We start from the raw sequence: 26,819 nt of genomic DNA on the forward strand, positions 1-26,819 counted from the left end.
TTTTGCCCTGAATTTGATAATTCAACGATAGAATAAAAAGTCCTTAAGCGAGGCGCCACTAGTAATCATTGTAGAATCCGGGGAATCACTAATGAATTAGTGAATCTAATTCAAAATCACTAATTTTGTAGTGAATTGTAAAATCACTTAGTGAATCTAATTCAAAATCACTAATTTTGTAGTGAATTGTAAAATCACTATTTCAATTAGTGAAATTTTCACTTATTTAGTTTTAGAGAGTAAATAATCTAAATTTGTGATAATCAAAAGAAAACAAGAAAAAAAAAATTTTGGTTAATTTTTGAGGTGGGCCTTCTTGCCCCAGGTGGGCCGTCTTGCCCCGGTCTCCCCTATATATATATATAGATACATAACAATAAACGTCGTAACCGAAAGAAGAAAAAGTCGCAACGGCAATTCCTGAGCCGTTGTGTATACACATTATAACCTGAAAACCATTACTGCCCCAGCTATATACTCTGTTAGTTGTATACCAACTGGTTTTGTCTGGATTGGTGTATGATGCCTTGAAATTCTCCAAGACATTAGACGAATGGGACCCCCAAGACGTTGAAGGGCCAGGGGTTTATGGTATAACGGCAATGTTTAGTTTTGAGACCCCAACATGAGAAGCCAAAATGTCGGTTACGCCTCGACACGGCAGCTGGCACGCGCCTTGCCCAGAGTCGTAAGACTACAACCTTATTCTTACTGATTCTTATAGTTTATACGGCACCCTAACGGAGGAAAATTACCTTGCCAAGGGGATACCTGGGTATTTAAATCGAGGGAACGACGTTTGGTGCCAAGAGCCACCTGAATATAACCAAAGGTCTTATTTAAACCCAGTGGTGCCGACTTCGAGGGATCTTATTACAAGCTATTCACAAATATATATACATATGTAATACTGATGTTTACATTAGGACAATATACTAGTTCAGTAGCCGTCATTTCTCATGGGACGCCCGGTTCAAATAAAGTCTTACTTTAATCAGCGTCATCTTAGTTTTCCAGGTTATGGTCAAGTTGGGCATTGGATAGGAAACTCTTGGAATTCACAGTTGGGAAATTGATTTAATTATGACACACTTGAGTAATTGGGCATTTTAAATGACGAAGAAGCGACGCCACTGAAGGCAAAGACCGTTGTACTTGTATATTTTCTTTTCCGTATGAGCAGACTAAAGGGCATCACCCTAAGATTTTTTTTCACCTTTCAATATCAGACGTTAGTATTTCCCACAGTTGAGGAAGACATGAGAACCTAGGGGCCAAGAGGACAAAAAGGGAACTTGAAGAAAGGAAGGAATGAAAATTGGGAAGAGTTTTGCAGAGCTAAACATATACTTTTATTTATAGGATCCCTTGATCGTTGACGCAATAAAAAAATTATAAGTCTTCAGCTCTTACGAATAAGCATCGAAATAGAAAGTTATGTTTCTACGGAATTATTTGAGATTCGATTATTTCTCATCTAAATAAGTGATAAGTAACGAAAAGAAGAATTTCTAAGATAATTTATGTAAGGAAGATTTGATTCAATCTAAAGCTCCCTTAAAAAGGGGACTCTTTTTTTACGAGTCAATAACGTGGATTTCTATTGTTATTTTTTTTTTAGTATGCAATGATTTTATTATTAGTTTAAAATAATAAAATTTTCAAGGGGTAGTATAAGTTGATTGATGCAAAATTGTAGGTATTATAACTTTTTGCTAATCATTGTTCCACTTTTTATGTTGGCGAAAAATTCACATCTTAAAAATTTTCAAAATTTAATAGGCCAAATAAAAAACGAATTATAATTTAGAATGTGCGAAAATTTTGAAAGTTCAAATTTTTCGTATCGAACCGAACTATTGAATTCGATTTTCGACCAAAATCATTCAAATTAATTTGAAAATTTTCGAGTTATTAGTAAATTTTCTATTCGAAACTTTAAATCGTTAGCAAGTTTTCAAATTATTGGGAATTTTTTTGAATTATTTGTAAGTTTTCTAATCATTCGAAAATTTACGAATAATTCAAAATATTTTTTTTCGACTTCAGATTTTCACATTTTTTCTAATAATTCAAATTTCTATCAGAGGTAAATGAACTCATTAAATATTTGACTGTTGATCGGAATTTCCAGATTTGAATCGAATTGAAGAAGTTACGAATAATTCGAAAATTTTCGAATAGTTCGAATTTCTAGAATTATAAAAAAATCCGAATCATTCAAAAACGATTCGCACCCCCTAATTATAATAGATCATTTAAACTCTCTACTCTTTATATATTTATATAAGAAGATTAGCAAAACTTTGTTTCCATTCAATCGACAGTCATGATTATAATTAAGTTACAGTATATAATATTTATCTAATTGAGAACACTAACTAATACGTACCAGATTATATAGGGTCGAGTGTATCACAACTAAAGACCTAAGCGAGTATAAGTAATGAATTCTTAGGGTGTTTGAGTATCGAACACAATTCGTTTTTATCTCTTTCGAACAAATCCATCATTACTTACAACAGTTTTATTAAAAAAAATTCCATTGTTTTATAATCTCTGCTAATTTTTTCTGCTGCATATACTTATATATATCTAGTATATCAACCAAATATATGATAATTACTAACATTTTCAATAAAAAAAAATAAATTTTCGGCAATTCTTTATATGATTATAAAATCTATATACAAGTGATATATAAGAACTAAGTCAGCTGATAAATTTTTTTGTTAAAATTACTTGTATATATGTAAATATGTATACTTTATATTTTTTTTATAGTTTATAATTTTTTTTTCTTATTTTTATATATACTTATTAAATTAGTCATTTTTTAACCAGTTTTGGATCATTATATAAATATATATAAAGAAGTGTTTATATATTTCTGTAAGTTGTTGTTCATATGACCCTGAAGTTAGCCGACATGCGACATTTTTAAAATTAAAAATTCCCTAACTTTAGGAAAAAAAACTTTTTTTGGATTTAAAAAAAATACTCGTGTTTATTTTTTCAAAATTAAAAAAATAATTATCTTCGCCATAATTCAAAAATTAAATTTTAAATCATTTATTTCTAGGTTCTAAATTGATACGAAAATCGAAAGCTTGCTCTGTTTACCTACCATTTTAAGAAATCTACACGAGTATTTTTTTTAAATTCAAAAAAAGTTTTTTTTTCCTAAAGTTAGGGAATTTTTAATTTTAAAAATGTCGGATGTCGGCTAACTTCAGGGTAATTTGTTCATACTATGACATTCCACTAACAGCATAAAAAAAAATACTTTAGAAAAAACGAATTTTTTTTTCGAAAATTCGTAATTACTGATTAATTAGTATGAAATAGGATATACAGGTAACTTTAGCAGTAATAATGGTTGGGCATAAATTTTAAGGACGTCGTGAGTAATCAGCATAATCATGAAGTGAAGTATAAAAGGGTTTGATATGGACCGTTGAGCGCGATTGCGTTCCCAGGCACCCCCTGCGAACTTTTTACCCACCCAACACATGACGTCTATGGGGGGCCTTCAATTCCAATGCACATGTTGTCTTGTCCTAGCACTATGTTGGGGTTCCAGACTACCAAAAAAGTTAATTACGGAGTAGAAAGGAAGTTGTTACGTCGAATTATTTTTAAGTAAGAAATTGAGAATGTTGTTAGTTTTTTTTTAAAAAACAAAATTTCGACCATAGTTAAAATTATTTTTGACATTCGCAAAATAATTTTCTAAAATATTTTCAGTTGAATTGAATTACACATAAAAAAAAAACTATAAAAATACGTTCGAAAAAATCCCATGCATAAGATTGTGGAAGAAAATATTTAAAAAAATTTAATAGCTTCCGGGTCGAAATTCGGTGGGTTTTCTGGCATTGAATAAATGATTTCATATCGACGCAATATACGTACCAGCCAGCACACGTCGTCTCGTAGATTTCGAGGCAAAATGCCGCGTGAATAGATGGCAGCGTTTCGCCGTAATTACCCTCCGGCACACTTCCGAATCGAAATATGACGAGTGAGGAGAGGCAATAACACTCTCTACTTGGTTAGGCCATTTCCGGTGAGTTACCTCTCTTTTCATTGAGTCCCACGCATCAGAGCCCTTCATGCATCGCAGAGGGGTATACAAGAATTATACATACATACTTGCGTGAATAAACCCACAAAAGAAGCCCCCCCTCAGAGCTGTCCTATAGGTAAAGTGCTTCTAATTCTTATCTTTTACCATATGCTTCAACCACATGCTTTACTTTTTTTAACGTTTTTTTTATCTATATTTTTTATTGATTATAAAATCGTTTATCTCTGACTACGACTTATTCAGACCTTCATTTTTTTAAAAATATTTCTATTATCGCACATTCGATTCACGAGTCGATATTAGCCCTATAATATATAGACTAATTTAATATTTGTTAAAAATTTTTACATCTGTGTGGAAACTCTGAATTCTTGTACTGTTTTGAATGGAAAAAGTAAATTTATTTTTCGTTACTGCAAAACAAAATGGAATAAAAATTTGTATGACAGGAGCTCAAATTTTTCATTGCAGATGTGAAAAAAAAACGGGATGCATTCCTATAAGGTAGTTGGTAGGGTATCTCAATCCAGGTGATTACTACCCTCTCTTACAAATTGTGTATAGAATTATACGCTCGCGTGATGGAATGTATTATATTTTTCAAAACAACGAAATTTGGTAAAAATTAGTTCCTTAAAGCTTAACTTAGTGAAAAATTTCCCACTATTCTATATATATAAGGAAGTAAATTTAGATCTATATCTAATACAGTACTATACAGCCTTTTGGAATTCGTTACCACCATCTATCACTACGGCTACGACACTATCAGAATTCAAGAGACATTGCTACATTTATCTTATTAATCTTGAGAAGAACTTATTAGTTTAATTGAATTTGTATTTTGTACTTGAACTTATTATTATTTTTTGTACTTAAACTTATTATTTTTTCTTTTTGAATACCCGAGTCGACATTTTGGCCCCCATTTCAACCTCAAATAACCAACTTTGGTGAGGTTGTGTCGGGTCAAATGAGGATGAAATCACATACAAATTTTGCTCCTCATGTGACCCTCAATGTAGTAGTTATCGGACAAAATACCATAGTGAGGACGATATGAGGGCGAAATTTTTGAGCCTCATACAACCCTCTTTAGCCTCATACCATTTCATTTACTTTTTTCTGTGTGTGTGTGTGTGTGTGTGTGTGTGTGTGTGTGTGTGTGTGTGTGTGTGTGTGTGTGTGTGTGTGTGTGTGTGTGTGTGTGTGTGTGTGTGTGTGTGTGTGTGTGTGTGTGTGTGTGTGTGTGTGTGTGTGTGTGTGTGTGTGTGTGTGTGTGTGTGTGTGTGTAGTTGTGCATTCAATAATACATATATAGATATATATATATATATATATATTTCTACAAAATATAAATTCTTCACTTTAATTATTATGACGAATGTTTATTGTTAAATTAAAACTACAGTTCAAAAACAATTAATATTTTGCATATAGTGTAGCTTTTAGAATAATATTAGTTACACGGTGAAAAATTTCCACTAAATTTTACTATGGGTGCATCGTAACGCTGGACTATAAGAAACTGGTACAAAATTTACAAGTGGCCCATAGTAAACGTATGCGCATAGGCCACAATCGTGTAATCTGCGCCTACGTTTACTATGGAACACTTGTAAATTTTGTACCAGTTTTCTTATAGTCCAGCGTTACGATGCACCCATAGTAAAATTTAGTGGAAATTTTTCACCGTGTACATTTATATTTTTCTTAGGATGTTATTTATATATTTAAATCTTCATTTTCATCTTCATCACTGCTTGATTTGTAGTCTTTCTGTTCATTACGTTGTTTGTCATCACAATCTAATGCAAATAGAAAATATTATTACTTTACTGATTTTAGAAAAAAATAATTTTTGAGTTTAATAGAAAATTACCTGTATACAGCCTCATTTTTAGTTTTATATTTCCTCAAGAAATAATGTAACGGGAGACCGAATATTTGAATATTTAAACAACTTATATAATTATATGCTGTTATCATAATGTACACTTTGTATTTAGTATTTTATACTTATATTTCCTTATGGTCATCAGAGGACTTTGTCCTATGACCAGTTAAATAAATAAAAATATTAAGTTATATTTAATTTTATAAAAAGTATGCTTACAATATTACTTATAAAAAATGAAGAAATCAACTATTTTTCTTTGGCAATCTCATTGATGTTTGGTTTATTTTTATGATTGCAGATAAATAAAATTAAAGCAACGAAAATCGAGACGAGGGAGCAAGGGGCATTTAGCCCTTTGGTGTACTCTAAGGATGCAGCTCCCAAGCGGGAGCACGAGAAGTCCTCCAGCGCGAGCTCCATATCCAGCGACAACATTCGGCATCATAGACGGTCATAAGATCAGTATTAAACATCAATTACAGGGCGTGAAGAGTAACTCAAGCTCGAGTTGTCGGGAAAGAAGCAAGAACAATAGCAACGGGAGCGACAACGGTCCCGACAACGACCTTATACATTTAAATAATAACAAACGTAATTTAAGAAAGCATTATCCACTCAGAATCTGTGATCGACAGCCATCGGCGTCGACTCTAAGGTGGACAGAACGAGCCGGAGAATAGTCAGTAGAAGGCAAGTTTAAAAAGAGGGGTCATTAAAAAACCAGTGGTGAGTTAATCAGAGGAGGTGGCACATACAATAATACAATACAACCAGGTGGAAGGCTATAATAATGGAATAAAAGTAATATCCAACATATTAAACAAATAGTGTGTAAAAAAAAGTGTCAACTTAAAAAGAAAATCAAAGAACAGTTGCAATACATAACAATTATAGCGGTGGGCTCAGTAGAATCAAGGAAACTGTCAATATTATAAATTTTATTTTCGTTGTGTTGTGGATAGCGACAAGCAAACAAAATTTAGTTACGAGACTTTAAAACAAAATTATTGAGAACGAAAAAAATAAGTTGATAACTAAGCAAGCAGAGAAGTAGAAGGAATAGAAGGCGCGACATTGAGGAGGGAAAAGGCATCGTGCACTGGAAAGAGGGGAGAGCGGCTGTTAGAAGGAGTGTGGCAGTCGAAGTGGAAGGGATCGCATTGGGGTATAGACAGAGTGTACAGAGCCACGAGGCAAACTATTCGAGTGAGAAGGGGTGGGGTGACAAGGAGCCCTGGCGGGGAGGGGTCGTGGAGGCCTTCGGGGGGCCGACCAACCAGACGGCCGATGATGTCATCGGAGGAGGAGACCGACTGTTTCGCCCTCTACGGAGCAACTGCGGATAGTAAGCAACAGCAACTCTTGAAGAAGCAAAAGCGAACCAGACAGCGCGTGGACGCCGGCGAGCCGCGCAACAGCTACTCGAGCATTCCAAACTTTAGTTCGCGGCCATCCTTTCTTGGTGGTGGGATTTACGGTGCGATATTTAGTGGAAGTGGGCCACCACCAAGTCATCAACAACAGCAACAACAACAACAACAAATACAACAGCAATCTGGAGCAGTTGGTACGCAAGGTCATCTCGTTACGACAACGGGGCCAACTACTCAGCATTCAGCCCACGCGGCTTTTGGATTTTTCGGGGCTCCAGGCTTTGGCCCTGCCAAGATGCTTAACGAGCTTCTTGGACGACAAGTGAAGCAAGCCAGTGATGCTGGCGGATCACCACCTGAGGGCAGCCATGGAATGACTGGAGCTGGGATGGACCAAACTGCAAATTTGCAACCCGGTGCTGTCGTCAATTGTGATGATCCCACGACTGCAGCTGAACTCACGCAACACATGTTACGTGACATATTACAAGGACGCAAACTCTCTGCCCTTAATGTACAAGAGCAGCCTAATAATAACAATAGTATACACAGTAACAATAATAATAATAATAACAATAATACAACTACGGAACTACTAAAATCTCAACAGCATCAACAGCAAAGCCCGCAACAACATCAAAATAGTGATAGTGTACGGACGATAAGTGGGGCAGTGCAGAGTGGAGGGGAAGAAAGTGTTGACGGGAATAACATAAATACAAACCATAGTGACCGAGATACGATTATGCCAGGAGATGCGGAAGATAGTGCTGAAGATGCTGCTTCTGCTGCACGTGCTATGGAAGAAGCCTTTGCAGAGGCTGGTATGGAGCCAGGTGCCAATCTCGATGGATCGGATTGTGAACAAAGTTTACCTCCAAGTCCGACAGTAACGCGTCCTGGCTCGGTATTAATCAAAGAAGAAATTTCAGACTCAATAAGTTTAAGGAGAAGTCGGTCTGCGAGCCATTCTCCATGTCCGATTGTACCCAAGTCTGAAGTGAGTTCACCATCCACTGAAATAAAACGTGCGCGTGTTGAAAATATAGTTAGTACAATGCGAAGTAGCCCAGCACTTCAACCAGTAAATGGTTGTAAAAAGAGAAAACTTTACCAACCACAACAACAAACGGTTCATCATGTCTTACATCATAGTGTTAATGATACCATGATTGATGTGGACGATGAAGACAGTGAGGAAGAAGAAGATCCTTCGACAATAAAACAGAAACGTGAGGAGAAGGATCATTTAAAAATTCAGTTAAAACTTCTGCATGAACAGTTAGAGGTTATGCAGCGAAAGTACAACGAGCTATCGAGTCGGATGGAGCCTGAGAGTAGTGAAAATGGTGAACCACCAGCGAGTCCACAGAATCCACCACAGCAACCACCCCCACGGCCGCAAAGACCTCATCCACCACCTTTCAACGGTCTCTCAACACTGCCACCTGATCATCCACACGCTACTGCGGCTGCCATGTATCACATGGGCCAAAAACTTTATTTTGAGCAACAACATGCTGCTTTAGAGAGGATGAAACAACACCAAGAAGTTGCTGCGAGACAGCAGCAACAGGCACAGAGAGAACGTGAACAACAACGTGATCAACATCAACAACAACAAACGCCACCACCGCCTAGTCAAGGCCGGGAACAGAGTCAGAGAAATACGGGACCATCAACACCGCAAACATCTCAAATGCAAGCTCCTGCTACGCCTCATCAGCACAAGGATTATCCAGAAAGACTGAATGTGTTCCGAAATAACGCACACTTAACAAGCACTACTGGAGCTCACGTCACGGACACTGACCTTGAAGGCCTTGCGGACTTATTAAAAACCGAAATGTCCTCAACTTTGGGTAATGTTGTGGATGCAGTACTAACTAAATTCATACAACAGAGAAGGTTTCTCGGCAAATCAATCGAAGCTGCCCAAGTTGCAGCTGAACAACTCAGTAAAGATTTACTGCATGGGAGCCAACTTCTGGACCGAAAGTCTTCGCCGAGAACCAAAGTTGTAGACAGAGGAGCATCTCAGATACCTAGTGGCCCAAACGGACCACGGGGGCCGCTAAATGGTGGCCCCCCAATTTCACAACCCGCAGCTTTTCCACAAATCGGTGCCATGAGTGGACCACATTGTCCACTGTCCGGCCCAACGGAAAACAATCTTAATCAAATCAATCAATTACCTCCTCTCGCGAGACCAAACGCTCCAATATTTCAAACACCGAAACCACCAACGATATATGCGATGTCGTCTATCCAAGTACAACAGCAACAGCAACAACAGCGAGAACAGCAGCAAAGAGAACAGCAGCGTGAGCAATACTGCAATCTAAGAAATGAGGATAGAGAAGCGAGAGATATTGAACAAAATGAAGCTCTATCTCTGGTCATGACGCCAAAGAAGAAAAGGCATAAGGTAAGATTGATACTCTTTTATTATACTTTAAATATACGGTCACAAAGTCACGATTTTTAATCAAGTATAAATTATTTGCACAGGTTACTGACACGAGAATCACACCGAGAACAGTTTCGAGAATATTGGCCCAAGAAGGCAGTGGGTCTCAAAGTGGCAATGAAAGTCCGCCACCTTTACCACCACCAACCCGCCACGTATATGGACACGCGGCGCCTCCAATGCTTCCAGTCTCTTTACCGACAAGTGTAGCAATACCGAATCCGAGCTTGCATGAAAGCCAAGTATTCTCACCTTATTCGCCATTTTTCAACCCACACGCGAATCATCCTGGTCAAGTGCCACCCCCTGGACCTCATCATCTACCAGCGAGTCCACCAGGAGGCGGAGTTGATCTTAGAGATTCACCACCACTTCCTCATCCTCCAGCGATGCTTCATCCTGCTCTGCTGGCTGCTGCTCAGCACGGCAGTCCAGACTACGGCCATTTAAGAATGGACAGCAATGACCGGGGCAGTGATTGCAACTCTGGTGACATCAGCTACGATGGAATTCAGCCTACAATATCCTTTTGTAATACTAATTTTTTAAATTTATCAATTTTCAGAGATAATACATAAGTTTTTCGAAATGTTTAGCTGCAATCCTCGAAAATCTTCAGATAACTTTGGCTTATAATTACTTTTATCTTCTTTTCTATTGAGAAGTTTTAGATAGGCGGGAATCGTTAGCTAGCTTTAACGAATGTTGAATTAGTTCGCAATAGACTTATACTAAAGTTGTAAGTATATATTCGAGAGTAGAGTTTGTCCGGCTACGAGCTACACTTACGAAAGTTCTTTCCTCTGTGCTTGAACTACTCACATATAGAGCTTCACCTCCAACTTACCGAGCCAATAATCTACCCCAGCAGTTTAACTGAGAAAATAGTTAGTTTATTCTAAAGTTATATGCAAGTATACTCTAGATTTTTTAATTCATTGGCGTAGGAAAATAAAGCGCGCGGTAATTTAATTCAAATTTCTAAAAAGTCATTTTTTAAATCAGTCACAAATAATAGAGTAGGGGAGGGTGGGGCAGAGCGGCCCCCCTGAAATTTTGATCAAAAAAAAAATTTTTTTTTTTTCGACTGATTACTATAAATCCGATATGTTTGCGCATTTTTACCCCACGCATGACATTTGGGGCAAAATGGACAAGCCCAAAATTTTGAAAAAGTGATTTTTTCATATTTTTATCGTCAAATTAAAAAAAAATTATTATAATTCCACATTTCTAGCCCTACGCATAACACATGGGGCAAAATGGACCAGCCGAAACTTCCGAAAAAATTATTTTTTCATTTTTTTCGGCCGTTTCTTTATGTAAGAGGCAAATTTGGTCACTAAAAATTTATAAAAATTTAATTTTTTTTTTTAGTTGATAAATTTTTGAAATAAAGTAAAACTATAGAATTGATTTTTTTTTTTATTAAATAACAATTAGTAATTAAGGTAATCGAGAGTGAACGATTTATTACACTTTAAAAAATTTTTTTCGAGTAATATAAAACCAAAAATAGTTGTCAAGAGAAAGAAATACATTCTTAATGATGAAAACAATTTAAAAAAAAAAAAAAAACGAAAAAAAAAATTTTTTATCACTTTTTGGAGAGGGGCCGCTCTGCCCCACAAAAAAAAATTTTTTTTTTCAGAATTTTGGCAAAATGTCCATAAATTTGTTCGAAATAGAACAAAAGTAAAGTGATCTTATGGTTGAAAGCCACAAAAAATAATAATTGGCTTAGGGGGGCCGCTCTGCCCCACCCTCCCCTATAATTTCTATTTTATAAAAATGACATTCATTGCAATTTATCAATAAGATTTCTTAAGCCCATTTTTCTCCATGTGGATAAAGAATTTGAATATAAAATATTTTATGAGACTTGCATTGTTCGATTGGTAGTCGATCTATGCACTGAAGCAGAGCGCAACAGTATTCCCTCATAGGCGTTCGATTGCTGTACGACATTCTTTGCCACCTTTTCACTTCAGCCTTTGATGTAAAATCAATGCCGTCACTTTTTTTCTTCAGCGTTAGCTTTTGCCTATCGTTGTCAAGCGATAAATCTACTGCTAGGTTGAACATCTATTTACGTGCATCATAACCTTCGGACACTGATAACCATCGTGGTAACTTTCTACTGATATATCCTCAATTTCAAAAATATATTTATGTATATGACGAAATATCAATATAAAGTCGGGTCTAATATCCCAGGGAATGTGAAATATAGAACGTGTGGATTAACTGAATAAGAATTCGATGAAACCACAGTAGAATATCCCATTACTAAGTAAGGAGTCAGTAAGGTTTCTACTGAGGATGCGGCCAATCGTAGGTTAACCTAAGCTAAAATCGAGACCCCTCGATCATCATATCACAGTACCTCAGCTTGTACGATTTCTAATCCAATTTGATACGAAAATAAATACGATAGAGAGTATAAAGTTATAAAGAAATAAAATCTATCTTACAATTCGCAATTATTTCCTTAACCACAGTGCAATCGTCGACGTTGACGCCGATGCATCTGAGGAAAGCCAAGTTGATGTTTTTCTGGGTGAGATATCCGTCCTCGGCTGTCCTCAAAATGTATTTCCCGGACATTAAATTCAACAAGAACAACACCGCACAACTGGTTAAATGGTTCTCCAACTTCAGGTGAGTTTTATTATTTATTTCATTATTAATTTTATCGACCTTGAGACTTATGTCCCCTAGGAACGCAAATACAAAAGTATACGAATAGTTCATACATAATTTATATTAACTCTATACAAATTAAATTTTCAAAGATTGTTGTTAATAACAATGATAATAAATCCACATTTAGGGGAGGGGGGGGGGGGCAAAACGGGATACTTAACGAAAAATTTAGTTTTTAGGGACATAAATATCGTAAATTGACTTCATTTTGATTTTATTTGAAATAAATATAACGAATTTTAGACTGCCATCAGAAAAAAAATTTTTTTTTTCTGCGGGCAAAATGGGATACCCAAAAAAAAGTAAATTTTTGTTTTTTTTTTTCAAGTGAATAAAATTTATGTAATAATGTCTTTCTAAATTGATGTAAGTAATAAAATTTACTCTCAACATATTTTTAAATAAGTTTTTCCTTGTTATTTCTTTTCAAAATTTGAAATTGGCGCCAATATTATACTTTTCGCAAAAAATATAAAAATGTTTTTTTTTAGCTTTTAATAGTGTAAAATTATACTAGATGTCATTTTTGACCGTTTTCGAAAGTTTTTCGAGAAAAAAAAATTTTTACGAAATTTTGAGGGTATCCCATTTTGCCATCAAATAGTAATGAGTAACAGGCTGATCTAAATTCTTGACATGTATTTAGTGCAACGATATCTGAAGGTAGTTGATTCCAAATTCTTATAGCCGTTAATAAAAATGACTTCGTAAGTCAAAGTTCTGCACATAGGTTCAAAAAACACATTATTATGCCGTACAGCCTGATCTCGAACAGAAAGTAGTATTCAAAAATTTTCTCGAAATATACACGGAGAAAAATGTTGGTTCAAAACTTACTAATTTTTATTATGCTGTCGACGAAACTTGAAACAGGAAGGGAAGCATCCAAAAAATTATTATGCTCATACGAAAAATTATTATGCTGTATCATAATACTTACTACGAGCGAGACACTTATCGATAAGATTTAATAAAAATTACTTCCATACATTATAATAATTGTGATGCGGCATAATAATTTTTCATAAGAGCATAATAATTTTTTGGATGCTTCCCTTCCTGTTTCAAGTTTCGTCGACAGCATAATAAAAATTAGTAGGTTTTGAACCAACATTTTTCTCCGTGTACTGTCATAATTTAGGTGAAGCATTTTAAAAATTATCGTCTGCTCTGGATCGTCAAACCAGAGTTAGTTTGAAGATTTACAGACCTATTAGTAAATACAGCCCTACAGTAATCAAAGATCGGTAAAATGAGACTAGCAACCAGACGTCTACCCATAGTTGTATTTATAATTTTACTATTGACTTTTAGGCGAACAAGATTGCTCATAGTTCGATTATTAGTAAAAATTATCTGCTCATGCCAAAATAACGTATTGTCAATTAGAGCTCCAAGAGAGTTTACATATAATCATATAATCAATTGTCTAATAATCTTGTTAAAAAATTCCAATAATCATATAACTCCCTCGCACAATCGTGAATTCTATTCTTATAGACATTTTTATGATTCGTTATTCGTTAAATTTTAAATTCTGAATGCTAAAGAGAACAAGACATCGACCACTCCTCAATCATGCTTTCTATGCCCTTGATCTGAGTCCCAAGAGAAGGCAGAAGTCATGATGGGTGTGTCTGAATCTTAATTACAGCAAGTTGCTGTATAAGTTACGTTGGTCCGTTCTACTGTCCGACATAACGCGAACTATGTAGACGCTCGGTAGTCCACTCCGGAGGGTTAGTAAGATTGCAGGTGGTGACCAATAACGGACACAGCATTAGCATGATTATAATTAGGCTGAGTACGAAGAGATCGGAGATATAAGGAGAACAAATGGACTCTCGACATCATATATTATCATACCAGGCTTTGGCTCTATCTTATCATTTATGATTTTTAATATGGATTCCCACGCATCATTTATTCATTCTATAACTTTTCTCCTATCAGATCTGAAACTTTGCTATCTAATCAAACAATATAATCTTTTATCTTTACGTCATATTTGATGAAAATAACGGCAAGACATAATAATATATGGCTAGAATATTGTCTTCGTTTTTACTCGCCACCCCCTCGGTAAACTAAACTAATCACGTAAGGCTCATCATTTGCGTTTTTTCTACACCGCTTTCTACTTTAAGTCTATAGCGTGTGCTCGATCTGATATACTAATACACGGTTTCCTGTACGGAAATGTCTACATTATTTGTACTTACGCCTACAACATTATCCAAGTAACTTCTTAGTGCTTTTAGCATCAAAAAGCTAACTCTTTACTACATAAATTTATAGATATCGAATAGTAAATGATTTTTCAATAGTTCAATTTCGCAATGGCAAGTAGACGGAAAAAAACCTTCGAGCAAAATGACGTCCAAAAATACTAAGGACTTTTGTGAGATTTCCTTATCTTCGGTTATTAAGTTCGCGATGTTGATTAGCGATTAGGGTTTTAGTATTTAAACGATCGGTGAGTATAAAAAAGGCCGAGGACATATACTTCGCTGCAGGGGTTGAAACAATGACGACGAGGTGAGCTGAAGTAAGTGGACAAAGGAATACAATAAAAATGAGACAGAAATGCCCAGCTGGGGTTAACTCGTTATCAGATTCCATGGCGGGACACGCGACTCAGCTAGCACGATGTTATCACTCAAATGGAAGAAATTTTATGTCGTATAACAGACAACGACTACACCTGACATGAAACTGTGGCTGAACAATATTCTCTCCGTGTCACACGAAAGGCTACATTTTTCTAGGTGACCCATCATTTCTTTTATTTTACCCGGTAATATTATCATTTCAAGTCATTATTATAGTTGCCGATAAATATTTTAATTTTACATACATATTTATTTTATAAAAAGTTCATTTTATAAACACAGAAAAAAAATATCTCTTTGTACAAGAAATATTTTTCATTACACAGAAAAAAATAATTTCTTGGCGCAATAAATATTTTGTATTATGAATTGAAGACAAAAATTTTTCTTGGCCCAAGAATTTTTTTCTCGCCTAAAAAATTTTTTTATTGTTCTAAGAAAATTTTATCTTACCCCAAGAAAAGTTTTGTTTTCACTTTATAATACAAAAAATTTCTTGGGTCAAGTAAAAATTTTCTGAGAACAAGAAAAAATTTTTTGCGCCAAGAAATCCTTTTTTTCTGTGTATAAAATGAAAAGAAAAATTTTCTTATAAGAAAATCTGATAAAAAATTTCACTTGATTCAAGAGCGAAAATCTTGAACCAAGAATATCATTTTGAAGAAAATAATATTCTTGAGTCAAGAGAAAAAATTCTTGAGCCAAGAGAAATTTACTTGAACCAAGAATTTTTTCTCTTGACTCAAGAATATCATTTTCTTCAAAATGATATTCTTGGTTCAAGATTTTTGATCTTGAATCAAGTCAATTTTTTTATCAGTATAGGACTGGGAAAAATTTCTTAGCTCAGAAAATTTTTTTTTCTGCGTAAATTCATTGAATGAAGTGCAAGACCTTTCTAAAGTGAACATATTAAGTATAAGTACAATTTTATCAGTCTCATATATATATATATATATATACTTAAAAAAGTTAAAAAATTTATCACCCTATTCTTTATCTATTTGTTTTTTACTTCACACCCACATATACAACAGTAACCCCATTGGGGTTTGGCAAAGTAATGGCGTGGTAATTTTCTAAGCGCGAATTTCCTCTACTGATATTTATCTTATTCATCAAACACGTAACAAGTCGATCGTGCTACAATGCTATATTCTTCTTGTTAGAACGTATATATTTTAAATGGATTTCCATGTCACTTCTACAAGTAATGTTTCACCCCCTAATGAGTAAAATATTTTTGCTTGATAGTCGGATCTCTTATTCCAACAAATTCATACATGCGCAGGTAATTAGTTTTCATTTCCATCCTTTGGAAACGTTGCGAAATAAATTTTCTGACAATTAACCGGCATGCATTTGTTCTTGTAAGCACAAGACTTTTTTAAAAATTATAATAACACCCATCTCTAAACAAGAACTAATTAAATGAGAAAACCAGCGGTTTACTGAAATCTTTACTGGAAACAGGCTGGGGAGTTTCTTTATACATAACGTAGTTTGTAACGATGATGATATGGAGGAATTTCAGAAAAAGGCAGAGTAAAGTTGTGACGATGTGCGTGTTGACTCGGTCTTCTCAGTATATAAAGCGGGTGTGCTTTTTAATCCTACAAGATTGTGTGTACTCGAGCATGGGAGGCAGTTAGGTTTCCATTGCTAGTAGGGTAGTAAGAGTGGATAGGCCGTACATACCAGAGAGGGCCATTTAGCGAAAAGGCTAGAGCGAGCGTCACATGTGTATGTCGGGTGGATAAGCCTTCAGCATAGTTGGACTAACATTCACTCATACGTTCACAACACATATGCTTACGGTTTTCTCTCATTGTGAGGAATAAACTCGCGAGCGGATCGAGGGATGCTGGAGAAAATTTGAGCCTTGAGGTATATAGTAACGTCGCTCGTTCTATAGCTCATACATATATATTCATATAATGACTCTTCTCATCGTCTCCCGAGTAAACAGTCACTGCTTCAATTACGCATACTCTTAATTCACGTACACACTCACCGATACGTCTTTCTAACCAGAGTTTCTATAAAATTGAATCGCATTTTTTTTCGTATAATTGGGGATAGAAATTATGGATAGAATTAAGATTGGTGAAGAAAGTACTCTCTTAAAATGAACCAGTGAAATTTCACTGATTTTCCAGTGAAATCCACTGGTTCAACCAGTGAACCGAGCGTTCACTGGTTTAACCAGTGAAATTCACTGATTCAACCAGTGGAATGAGATGATCGCTTGGCTCACTGGTTCAACCAGTGAGTTTCACTGGTTCAACCAGTGAAATTCACTGGTTAAACCAGTGATACACCGGTGTACTACATAAATATAAACACAATAGGTTAGATTAATTTTATTTTATTACAACCGTTTATTTATAAACAAAGTGAAGTCAAACAAAAAGAGTCTTAATAACAATTATATTTAATTAAAAATTATTTAGTAGTAAAATAAATAATATTTATTAGGATTTATAAATATTTAATTTGTTTTCATTTTCAATGGGCTTTTTATATTGTTTAATTTTAAAATTATGTCATTCATTTTTGAGGTTAGCTCCAAGCTATTGAAATTACTCCAAAGTTATTTATTTTTAAACTCTGTAAAAATTGTGTCATATAATTATTATTGTTATATAAAAGTTAGTTAAAATATTACATGAAGATAATCAATAAATATTACTTATTTATTGACATAATAAAACACTTAAATATACTCATGTACAGAATCCTGCTGTACCCGCGCGCTTACATATTTTTAGTTCACTGGTTGAAACCAGTGAGCGCGACGTTCACTGATTCAACCAGTGAAATTCACTGGTTGGATCAGTGGAATTTCACTGGTTCATTTTAAGAGAGTAATTAGCTTAGTAAACCCGGACATATATTTTAGAGAGTTAATCTTAACTTTTCTATTATTTTTACATACTAAGAGTTACCTTTAATGATTTCAGAAGGTGATTTTTACCTTTTTTCTTAAAGTCTCAAAGAGGTAGAGAAAAAAATGGTTTTTTTTTATTCGAAATGAGCAAGTATATACAAATGTTTCATAAAGACAAAAGCATCTAAAAGTGAAAAAGCCCAGAAGGCAAAAAGTACCGCGGAGTATTTGGGAATAGAAAACTTGCGAGAGCACTCTGTCGACAGGGGGTTTTACGGATAAAGATATAGTGTACACCTTCGAGACAAGTTCGTATGTCTCATAGCTGTGCACTCACACATACACATATATATATACATATATATATCGTCTTTTGATTTTTTACTAACCTTTCTTTTATCTCAAACAACGAACGTAATGAAAAGAAAAAAATATTTCTTAGTCTTTTCGCTATATATTTCATTAAAGATAACTATGTACGTTCGTATATTACTTTTATACAATTATGAAACCTCGAAAACAGAATATTTTCAAACTTTTATACTCAACTTCAACTTATGCATTCTACTACAATATTCCGAGTAAAAATATTTGGCCGAAATATCGCTGAAGCCGTATAATTTTATTGCAAGACTTCAGACTTGTTTTCAAATATTTTTAGCCTGATTTTAGCCGCCTCTAGATCAAATTCCGACTTTTTTCTCAAAATCTTTTGCCTTGTTTTGTTTTTCCTCAGACCAAAGTCACACTTTTACTGCCTATTATTTTTATTAGTCTGTTTTTAGCCAGACCAATTACAGTCGACTCTGTCTAAAGGTTCTCTGCCTAAAGGTTCCCGCTGTCTATACTCTCTAAAACTAAATTAGTGAAAAACCACTAATTACTTGTGAATATTCACTAATCTAAATTGTCCAAAGTATACGACTATGAATTAGTGACTATTCACTTTTTGAATTAGTAAAAAAAACAACATATAGAATTAGCGAAAATTTCACTGATTGAATTAGTCAAAAATGTACTAATTCACTTGTTGACGAGGATTTATTTGGAAAAATATTGTATCGTTGCTAATAATATTGTATCAAAATATTATTATTATTATTATGATTATTATTTGTAATTGATTATAAAATTTTTTTAGCAACTTGATCGACTAAATTAACAATTAAAATTACTTTCATATGGTAAATATTTATATCATAATTATAACTCATAACCTGAATCTATTGTCAATGATGGTTTTGATTCAGGTTCGGTAAAAAAAGTTGGAGTAAAAATATAAAGCTATTAAAAAATAACAAGATGTATTATTTAGCAACTAAATTAGGTTTTATTTAATTAACATACTTTAATTAATACTGTTCAGTTGTATTTAAAAATTATCGTAATTAATTTTGCCCTGAATTTGATAATTCAATGATAGAATAAAAAGTCCTTAAGCGAGGCGCCACTAGTAATCATTGTAGAATCCGGGGAATCACTAATGAATTAGTGAATCTAATTCAAAATCACTAATTTTGTAGTGAATTTTAAGATCACTATTTCAATTAGTGAAATTTTCACTTATTTAGTTTTAGAGAGATAGGTTCCAGGATACATTGCTTAAAGGTTCCCGGATATTCCCCCACCCGCTTTCTCGAGTGACGAATCACAATTCAGTTTTCGAGCGCTAACTTTAAATGCACGTTTTTTTGAGGTTATGTTTACTGCGCAATGTGTTCGTTTTAGCGTGCGCCTTTAGGCAATGGTCCTGTCCCAACGTGGAACCTTTAGACAGAGTCGACTGTAGTCGAAATACAATTGAGTTTGACTGAAATTAGATCAAATTTTTCGACCCGGGATAATTATGTTCTGTACTTGGCAACTGCAATTGCTTTAAGTGGATTAATTTTTCACATACAGTGAGCACTGAGACTAAATCCATCCCAGGTTGAGATATTTAACACATAATTCAACAGACGAATACCAGTTGGATCGGTATTTGCATACCGATCCCAGAAAGTGAGACGGATTCTAAGGTATTAAGGCTTGCAGACGCATACTGACTTGTATATATGTATATATGATGCTTCGTAGCGTCTAATATTGATATCTCTTTTCTTTATATTGTTGTGTGTGTATGCTTACAACGTTACCATGCAAGAGCTATGAAAAATCTCCAGAAATTAACGTAGACTCCTTAATTAAAAGCTCAGAGTACGGTATAATGGAGTGGCGACTCTTTGTGCGGTATACTACTACGTATAACTATACGCTGACGTTGGATTTTCCTATCCGTACGTATACGTAAAACTCCGACCTATCCCAAGCTAACTTACTCTGTCGACTCTACTTCCTTTTTTCCCGTTTATCGTCGAGGGGAATTGCATAGCTGTTCAACCTCTTGCAAGTTTTCTTGCTTACAAGCTAAGTGTGTACAGTTCCATATACTTATACTGCTTTTGCATTCTCTTATAAGGCTCATTTTTAATCTTCATACTTAATTCATTAATAGCCAATAATTTTATGAAATTTGCATTTGCAAACATGCAGATCCTTTAGACTTCATTATCATGCCTCTTATTTTCAAAGAACCGTTATTAGGATTCTTTCATTTTTACGCTTACTTAAAAGATAACAAGAAAATTGAATAATAAGCAGGAGCTTCAGATCATTTTCCTGACAAGATGATAAAAAAAGTTCAATGATCTTTTACAATAATCAATATCTGATAAAAATTGCACACAGAAAAATTTTTCACTGTGAAATGAAAACAAAACATTTCTTGGCTCAAGAAATTTATTTCTCTCCTCAAGGAAATTTTCCTTTTCAATTCATACTGCAAAAAATTTTTCACGGCAAGTAAAAATTCTCTTAGGACTAGAAAAAAATTTCTGGTCTCAAAAAATAATTTCTTGGCTCGAAAAAATTTTTTTCTCGTTTCAAGAAAATTTTCCTTTTTAATTCATACAGCAAAAAATTTCTCACGGCAAATAAAAATTTTCTCAGAACTAGAAAAAATTTCTTGTCTCAAAAAATAATTTCTTGGCTCAAAAAAATGTTTTTCTCGTTTCAAGGAAATTTTCCTTTACAATTCATACTTCCAAAAATTTCTCACGGCAAATAAAAATTTTCTTAGGACTAGAAAAAAATTTCTTGCCTCAAAAAATTGTTTTCTCGTTTCTAGGAAATTTTCCTTTTCAATTCATACTGCGAAAAATTTCTTGTCTCAAAAAATAATTTTTTAGCTCAAAAAAATTTTTTTTTTAAATTCATACTGCGAAAAATTTCTTAGGTCAAGTAGAAAATTTTTTTGAGACAAGAAATATTTTTTTTCTGTGTACATATTGACTTGTACTTAATATTACTATAAATATGATAAATTCCACTCATATTTTTGTATAATTATGAACAAAAAAAAAATTATCAATCTTAGATTTAGATTTTTCTATTTTCTTATCATAACAAAAAAAAAAAAAATAGGAATAATTTCTTTAGAAAAAAATTACAACTGAGATACTCATTAATTTAAAAGAAAAAAAAAATCATTTATGCCGATATAGCTTTTTAATATTGTTTAAAATAGTAGAGCGAGTATATAACAAGCAGTGAAAGACGGAATGAATGAAACGACGTCATCGAAAGAAAGATTGGTTTGGCTAGAGTATAAGGCTGTTCTTACAGAGCCGCTTATTCCTTTTTGGTATTATTTTTTCTTTTTACATTCATCTCACTCTCGTGCATGTTAGCTGTTGCCATTTCTTCTTTTTTCTGATAATGAATACAAGTACGAAAACACGACGGGTATTGGCTGGAGCAGAAAACAATGCAGTGGCCGCGGGGCTATCATGAGAGGAAACCTACCAGAGTAAAAGACTGAGAGAGGATCTGAAGGCCTGGAGGAGAATCGGCCCGTGCGGATTTTCCCGAAGGCACCCGAGATACTTTGTAAGGGATGTAAGCATTATCACTACAAGTAAAGACTAATTTACCGTTATGAGGAACTACATCTTCTGTTATCAATAAAATATATATTTCCAATCTAGTCACACTTCCGTAGTTTTCGTTCCTTTTTTTTAATATCGATTTTATTTCAATCCGCATTCACTCCGCGGAGTAAAAAATAAAATCATAATATGATGAAATTGTTATTTTTATATCTATTGTATCATCTGATTACTCGTTACTCAAGTTAGTTTGAACTTTCCGTGGCCCTTTTCCTGCTTCCACTAGTTTGGTTACTGCAAATAATTTGGCGCATATCCAAGCTAAGGTTCTTCAAATTATGCAACAAAAATCCAATGTTTGATGAAAGCTGAGTTTCCGGACTTTGTAAAATGATCTGCACTTTTCTTTCATTTCTCCTCTCAGAAAAACTATCAGTTAAACTCTTCTTCAATTCATTATTTAAGTTGACGTTTACGAAATGATACCTCGTAACGCCGATAGACAGCAGAACAAAAATAACGATGACCCGAACAATTCTTGAGTAGACCGTTATACTTTATATCATATGTAAATCGCCCATATGCTAACTTACCTTTTAGACATATTGGGAGAGTTTGAGACTTTTTATGCGGGTCGCGGTGAATATCTTACTACCAATACGGGTGATAAGTAGGCCGTTGAAATCTATCACAGCTTGGGCTCTTTTTCAATTAAAAATAAATATATAATTTTGTATTTTTAAATATTTATTGAGTACACAGTTTGAAATTTTCTGGATTTGTGTTAAAAAATTATTAGAAAATTAATACTATTTAATTCATAGCTCTGTTTTTTTGGAAACTCACAGAAACTCGAACTAATTTTTTGCTAAATTGGCATCAGTTTCATTAAAGGTTAGATCAATATAGGGGGGGGGGTCTTAAGGGGTCCATTTTGCCTCACTATCCCCTATTTGGGGTTGGATTATTTCCCAACATTAATTATTCAATTTTAACACTAAATCTGTTAAATTAACATCATACTGAAGTTATCCGACGTCCAATAATTTTTGGATTTTTTTAAACCAATAAATTATAAAAAAAAAAATATTTGAAAAAATTGCACCTATAGTTCATTAAATTTTCTACATGTGTATATTTTTTTTTTTTTAATTAAGTCGTCGAAAACAAAATTCGGAATTTTATAACTATCTGCTACCTTTAGGGTCTTAAATTAGCATCCAAAAAAATAGACACGAACCCGCTGAGTTGAATTAACACCAAAATTTGTGTGGACAATTCGGATCCAATTAGTGTTAAATTTAACACAAAATTTCCAACTGCGCGCAACACAGCATACAGCCGGCAATAAGTGACCGAAGGGGATTCCCGAATTTCGCGATGGTAAAAAAAAGTAAATATTGATTTATTTTAAAATTCGAGATCATTTATAAAATACGGGCATCTAAAATCGCATAGAAGGTAAACTCAACAACAAAGAATTATTGATTTTGTTCTCAGCGGGTTGGACAAGTTGCTGGGCGGTTAAGCGGTCCCTACGGGGTACATTCGACAAAGGATGTTTTCCAAGTCCCTAACCTAGGCAACCCTTCTCCTACGCATCAGTGTGTGTATGTGTTGGTACATTAGTGTGTGGGTTTCATCTCTTCTATTTTAAACTTCTCATACATCCACTTCCTTTTTTATCTTTTCTTTACTCTTGCTTTCTCCCACACGGTACACTCCCTGAGCACCGACGTATGTACCCAGTCCCAAAGAATTGACATCTCTTATTCTCATCCCAGCGGGCGCTGCAGCGCTGGGACAGATGTGCAAATTTTCAGAGCACTGTACAGAAAAATATAACCAAGATTTAGTAACAACTTTAAACTACAGCAGGCGATCTGTAGCTGATTCAAGATCGATCTTTACAAAACAACCCTCAGGACGCGAGTTATATTTTGGGAATACAGAAGCGAGAAGAAAGGAAGAGAAAAAATATAAAAATTCGCTCAATGTTATAAAAGCAGATTTGCTCTACTTCCGCGTTCTCTTGGAAGCTGCTCCCATGAGAAGTAAAAAAAAAAAAATGCAGTCTCTGTGCTTGCATTCTACATATTTCTAGCTACTCCTGGTAACCATCTTCACTGTACATCATGACCTCCACTAGGCAATGTCATCAGCTCGATGATAGCCTTTGCTCGAGGTACAGCGCCAGCGGAGCAAAAAAGTGAATGCACACGGTACATAATGCAACTGAGGTCGCCAGAGGTACTGAAAGGTAAAATCGATCGAATAAAAAAATGCTTGGCCAGTGCCGAAGTGCACTGAGGACTCGAATCGTGGTCTTTTCGTGGAGGTGGAGGAACAGAGCAGTAAAAAAACCTGGAGAAAGAAGGGAAATATGGAAGCTTACAGAAACGATATAGAGAGCATCGTGTATTAGATGAATATAGTTGGACCAGTGCTTGAAGGAGGTGGGGTGGGCCGAGACCATTGAAGAGTGAAACTGCTCAAAGCAACCACCCCTTTTTTATCCTTTTGCCGCCGTATCGAACTATGCTTTAGCTTTTCGTTTTATTGACTACTATGGAGAATTTAAAAAAAAAATAACGAGTTTTTATTTTTAAAATTATTGAAAAATTTTTGATTTATGTGTAATTTTTTGAAAAACACAACAGCGCAATGCTGTGAAGGCACAGAATTGAATTTGGCCAGATGCAAAAAGGGACTTTGGGGCACATGGTCTCGACCCCCTTGAATTTATATTTCACTCTTTGCTTTTGGAAGGAGAAGGAGAATAACAGAAAAAATAATAAAAGAGAAAGATAAAGATAAAAAAAGTCGATGCTTTAAGGCAACCAGATGCAACTTCGGTAGTAGGGGGCAGACTATATGGGATACGGCAAGTACTCATTGTAAGATCGGCGCGTGCGGCACGCGGACTTACATCTCTCCCTAACATATTTCTCATTCTCCCTTCGTACTCTTTAACTACCACCGCACATCACCTTTTCTCTTTCTTTTTTTATTTTCTCAGTTACACCCTTGCGTTCACTTTTACACCAAAACCTTCGTCCCCTTATTTCATCGGTGCCCCAGAATAGGACCCCCGTTTCTCAAGCTTCCTTTTTACGAAGGGGTGACTAAAACCCTATACATGACGATGATGGCTTTCATTGTTGCCAGCACATCTGCTGAGTTGATCGCAAACGATTGTCCAAGGTTTAGCTCTTTTATCGACCCACGAAAAATTTTTTCAGCAATTTTTTTGCCGGCCATTTAATAAGAAATGCAAACATTTTTACTTCAACATGGCCACTAAAATTATTTAATCTTCTTCATTATTTTTTATCGTAATTTCGAAAAAAATTTTCATTAAATTTTAATCTGTGTCTAGTATTGAGCTCTATGACTTTTACTGCCTATTATTTTTATTAGTCTGTTTTTGATCGTCTTCGGATCAAAAACATCTCAAATTTTTCATAAAAATTCAAAAACAGACCAAATAAAATGTAGTTAAGCTAAAATCAAATTTTAAAATCTTGAAGAGCCCGGAAATATCCATGTTCCGAAGAACATTTTTACCTCGGAGAGCTCAAAACGTACATGCAAAATAATGTTTTCGAGCTCTTTGAGAAAAACAATGTCTTTGTCGTAATTAAAACCGACACCGTGGCGACATACTGTAATCTTTTCACAACTTTATATTTTAATTACTTGACACTTTTAACCAGGTATTTATATATCTATATATAAGCAGAGCATATTATTTATAACTACGGTTACTGTAGTTCATTTAAAACTTGAACATCATGCAGAATATCACCCTAAAATGCTTGTTTCATGTTTGAGTACCTAAGGATGGTGTTAAAGTGTAAAATACTAATTAAGAAGGGTAAAAATGCAACGACAAGTCACTAAAAGCTGAGCATGCGCACTTTATTTTTTTGTCTTTTTCTCTACCTTGATGATGACACCTTTTTTATTTGCTTTATTTTTCTTTTTTCTTTCAACGCGTGCTTTGAATAGATACTTGCAACTTACCGAGCAAACGTGCAATCACGCAATATAACAGTCAACCTTTTGCATTTGTTAATTTACCAGGTTTACCCCTGTTTCGTAAATATATATATATATATGTATAGACTTGCTTATGAAGTAAGAGATTGTAAAGCATCTTTCTTGTGCGATTTTTTTTAAGCCTTGGATGTAACTTCATTTGATGTCTGTATAACTTTATATAATTTATGACGTCATATTTATATATATTAAGAAATTACAATAAACGCGATGTTTCCTCAAATATTTTTCCACTTTCATACGGATTTTTTGAACTTTTAAAAAAAGCGTGGGAAATCTTTTGAAAAATACCCATGTGTATAAAAAAAGATATTCGGCATCCAAAATGGGAGTAGATTTTGAAGCAAAAATTTGGAAATGTTTTTTTTGCGTCGGTTTTCTTGGGATTACTCCGGAACCGTGCATGATAAAAAATTTTGAAGTCCAGATCTGAAAACTAGAAACTTGAGGCTACAATTTGATTTTTTTACTTTTCCTCTACGACCATTTTTCACCGAGTTACAGCATTTTGAAAATCACTCAAAAATTTGGAATTTTTTTTATAGCTCTTAATTTTTGTGACTAGTGTATATTTAAGGCAAAAAACTTTCATAGATATGATAAATGAAACGAAATTAGTTATAAGCTCTTGAATTGAGATGTTGAAATTTAAAAAGTGTTACACGGCAATAAACTTAATTAAGCAGTACCGAAAATTTAGGGAAAATTAGGAGAGCAAATGCAGCAGCTGAATTTCAATAAATAAATAGGTAATTTTTGTTCAAAAAAAGGCTATTATAAAAGTATACTA

The 26,819-nt window shown here is 34.4% G+C and overlaps 1 protein-coding gene across 3 annotated transcripts in view; it reads left to right on the forward strand.

The window, feature by feature from the left end:
• The window catches only part of LOC130675642 (homeobox protein prospero), a 116,948-nt gene that overhangs the window by 84,342 nt on the left and 5,787 nt on the right, over window positions 1–26,819 (forward strand). For all 3 annotated transcript variants that reach the window (XM_057481433.1, XM_057481436.1, XM_057481435.1), the window contains exons 4-6: window positions 6,289–9,791; window positions 9,875–10,353; window positions 12,339–12,494. In XM_057481433.1, the coding sequence (XP_057337416.1) occupies window positions 7,278–9,791; window positions 9,875–10,353; window positions 12,339–12,494 (3,149 nt within the window). In that variant the 5' untranslated portion in view covers window positions 6,289–7,277. The remainder of the gene's footprint in view (window positions 1–6,288; window positions 9,792–9,874; window positions 10,354–12,338; window positions 12,495–26,819) is intronic.

The sequence above is a fragment of the Microplitis mediator genome, chromosome 10 (genome assembly GCF_029852145.1).
Source record: "Microplitis mediator isolate UGA2020A chromosome 10, iyMicMedi2.1, whole genome shotgun sequence".
In the NCBI taxonomy this organism is placed as follows: Eukaryota; Metazoa; Arthropoda; class Insecta; order Hymenoptera; family Braconidae; genus Microplitis; species Microplitis mediator.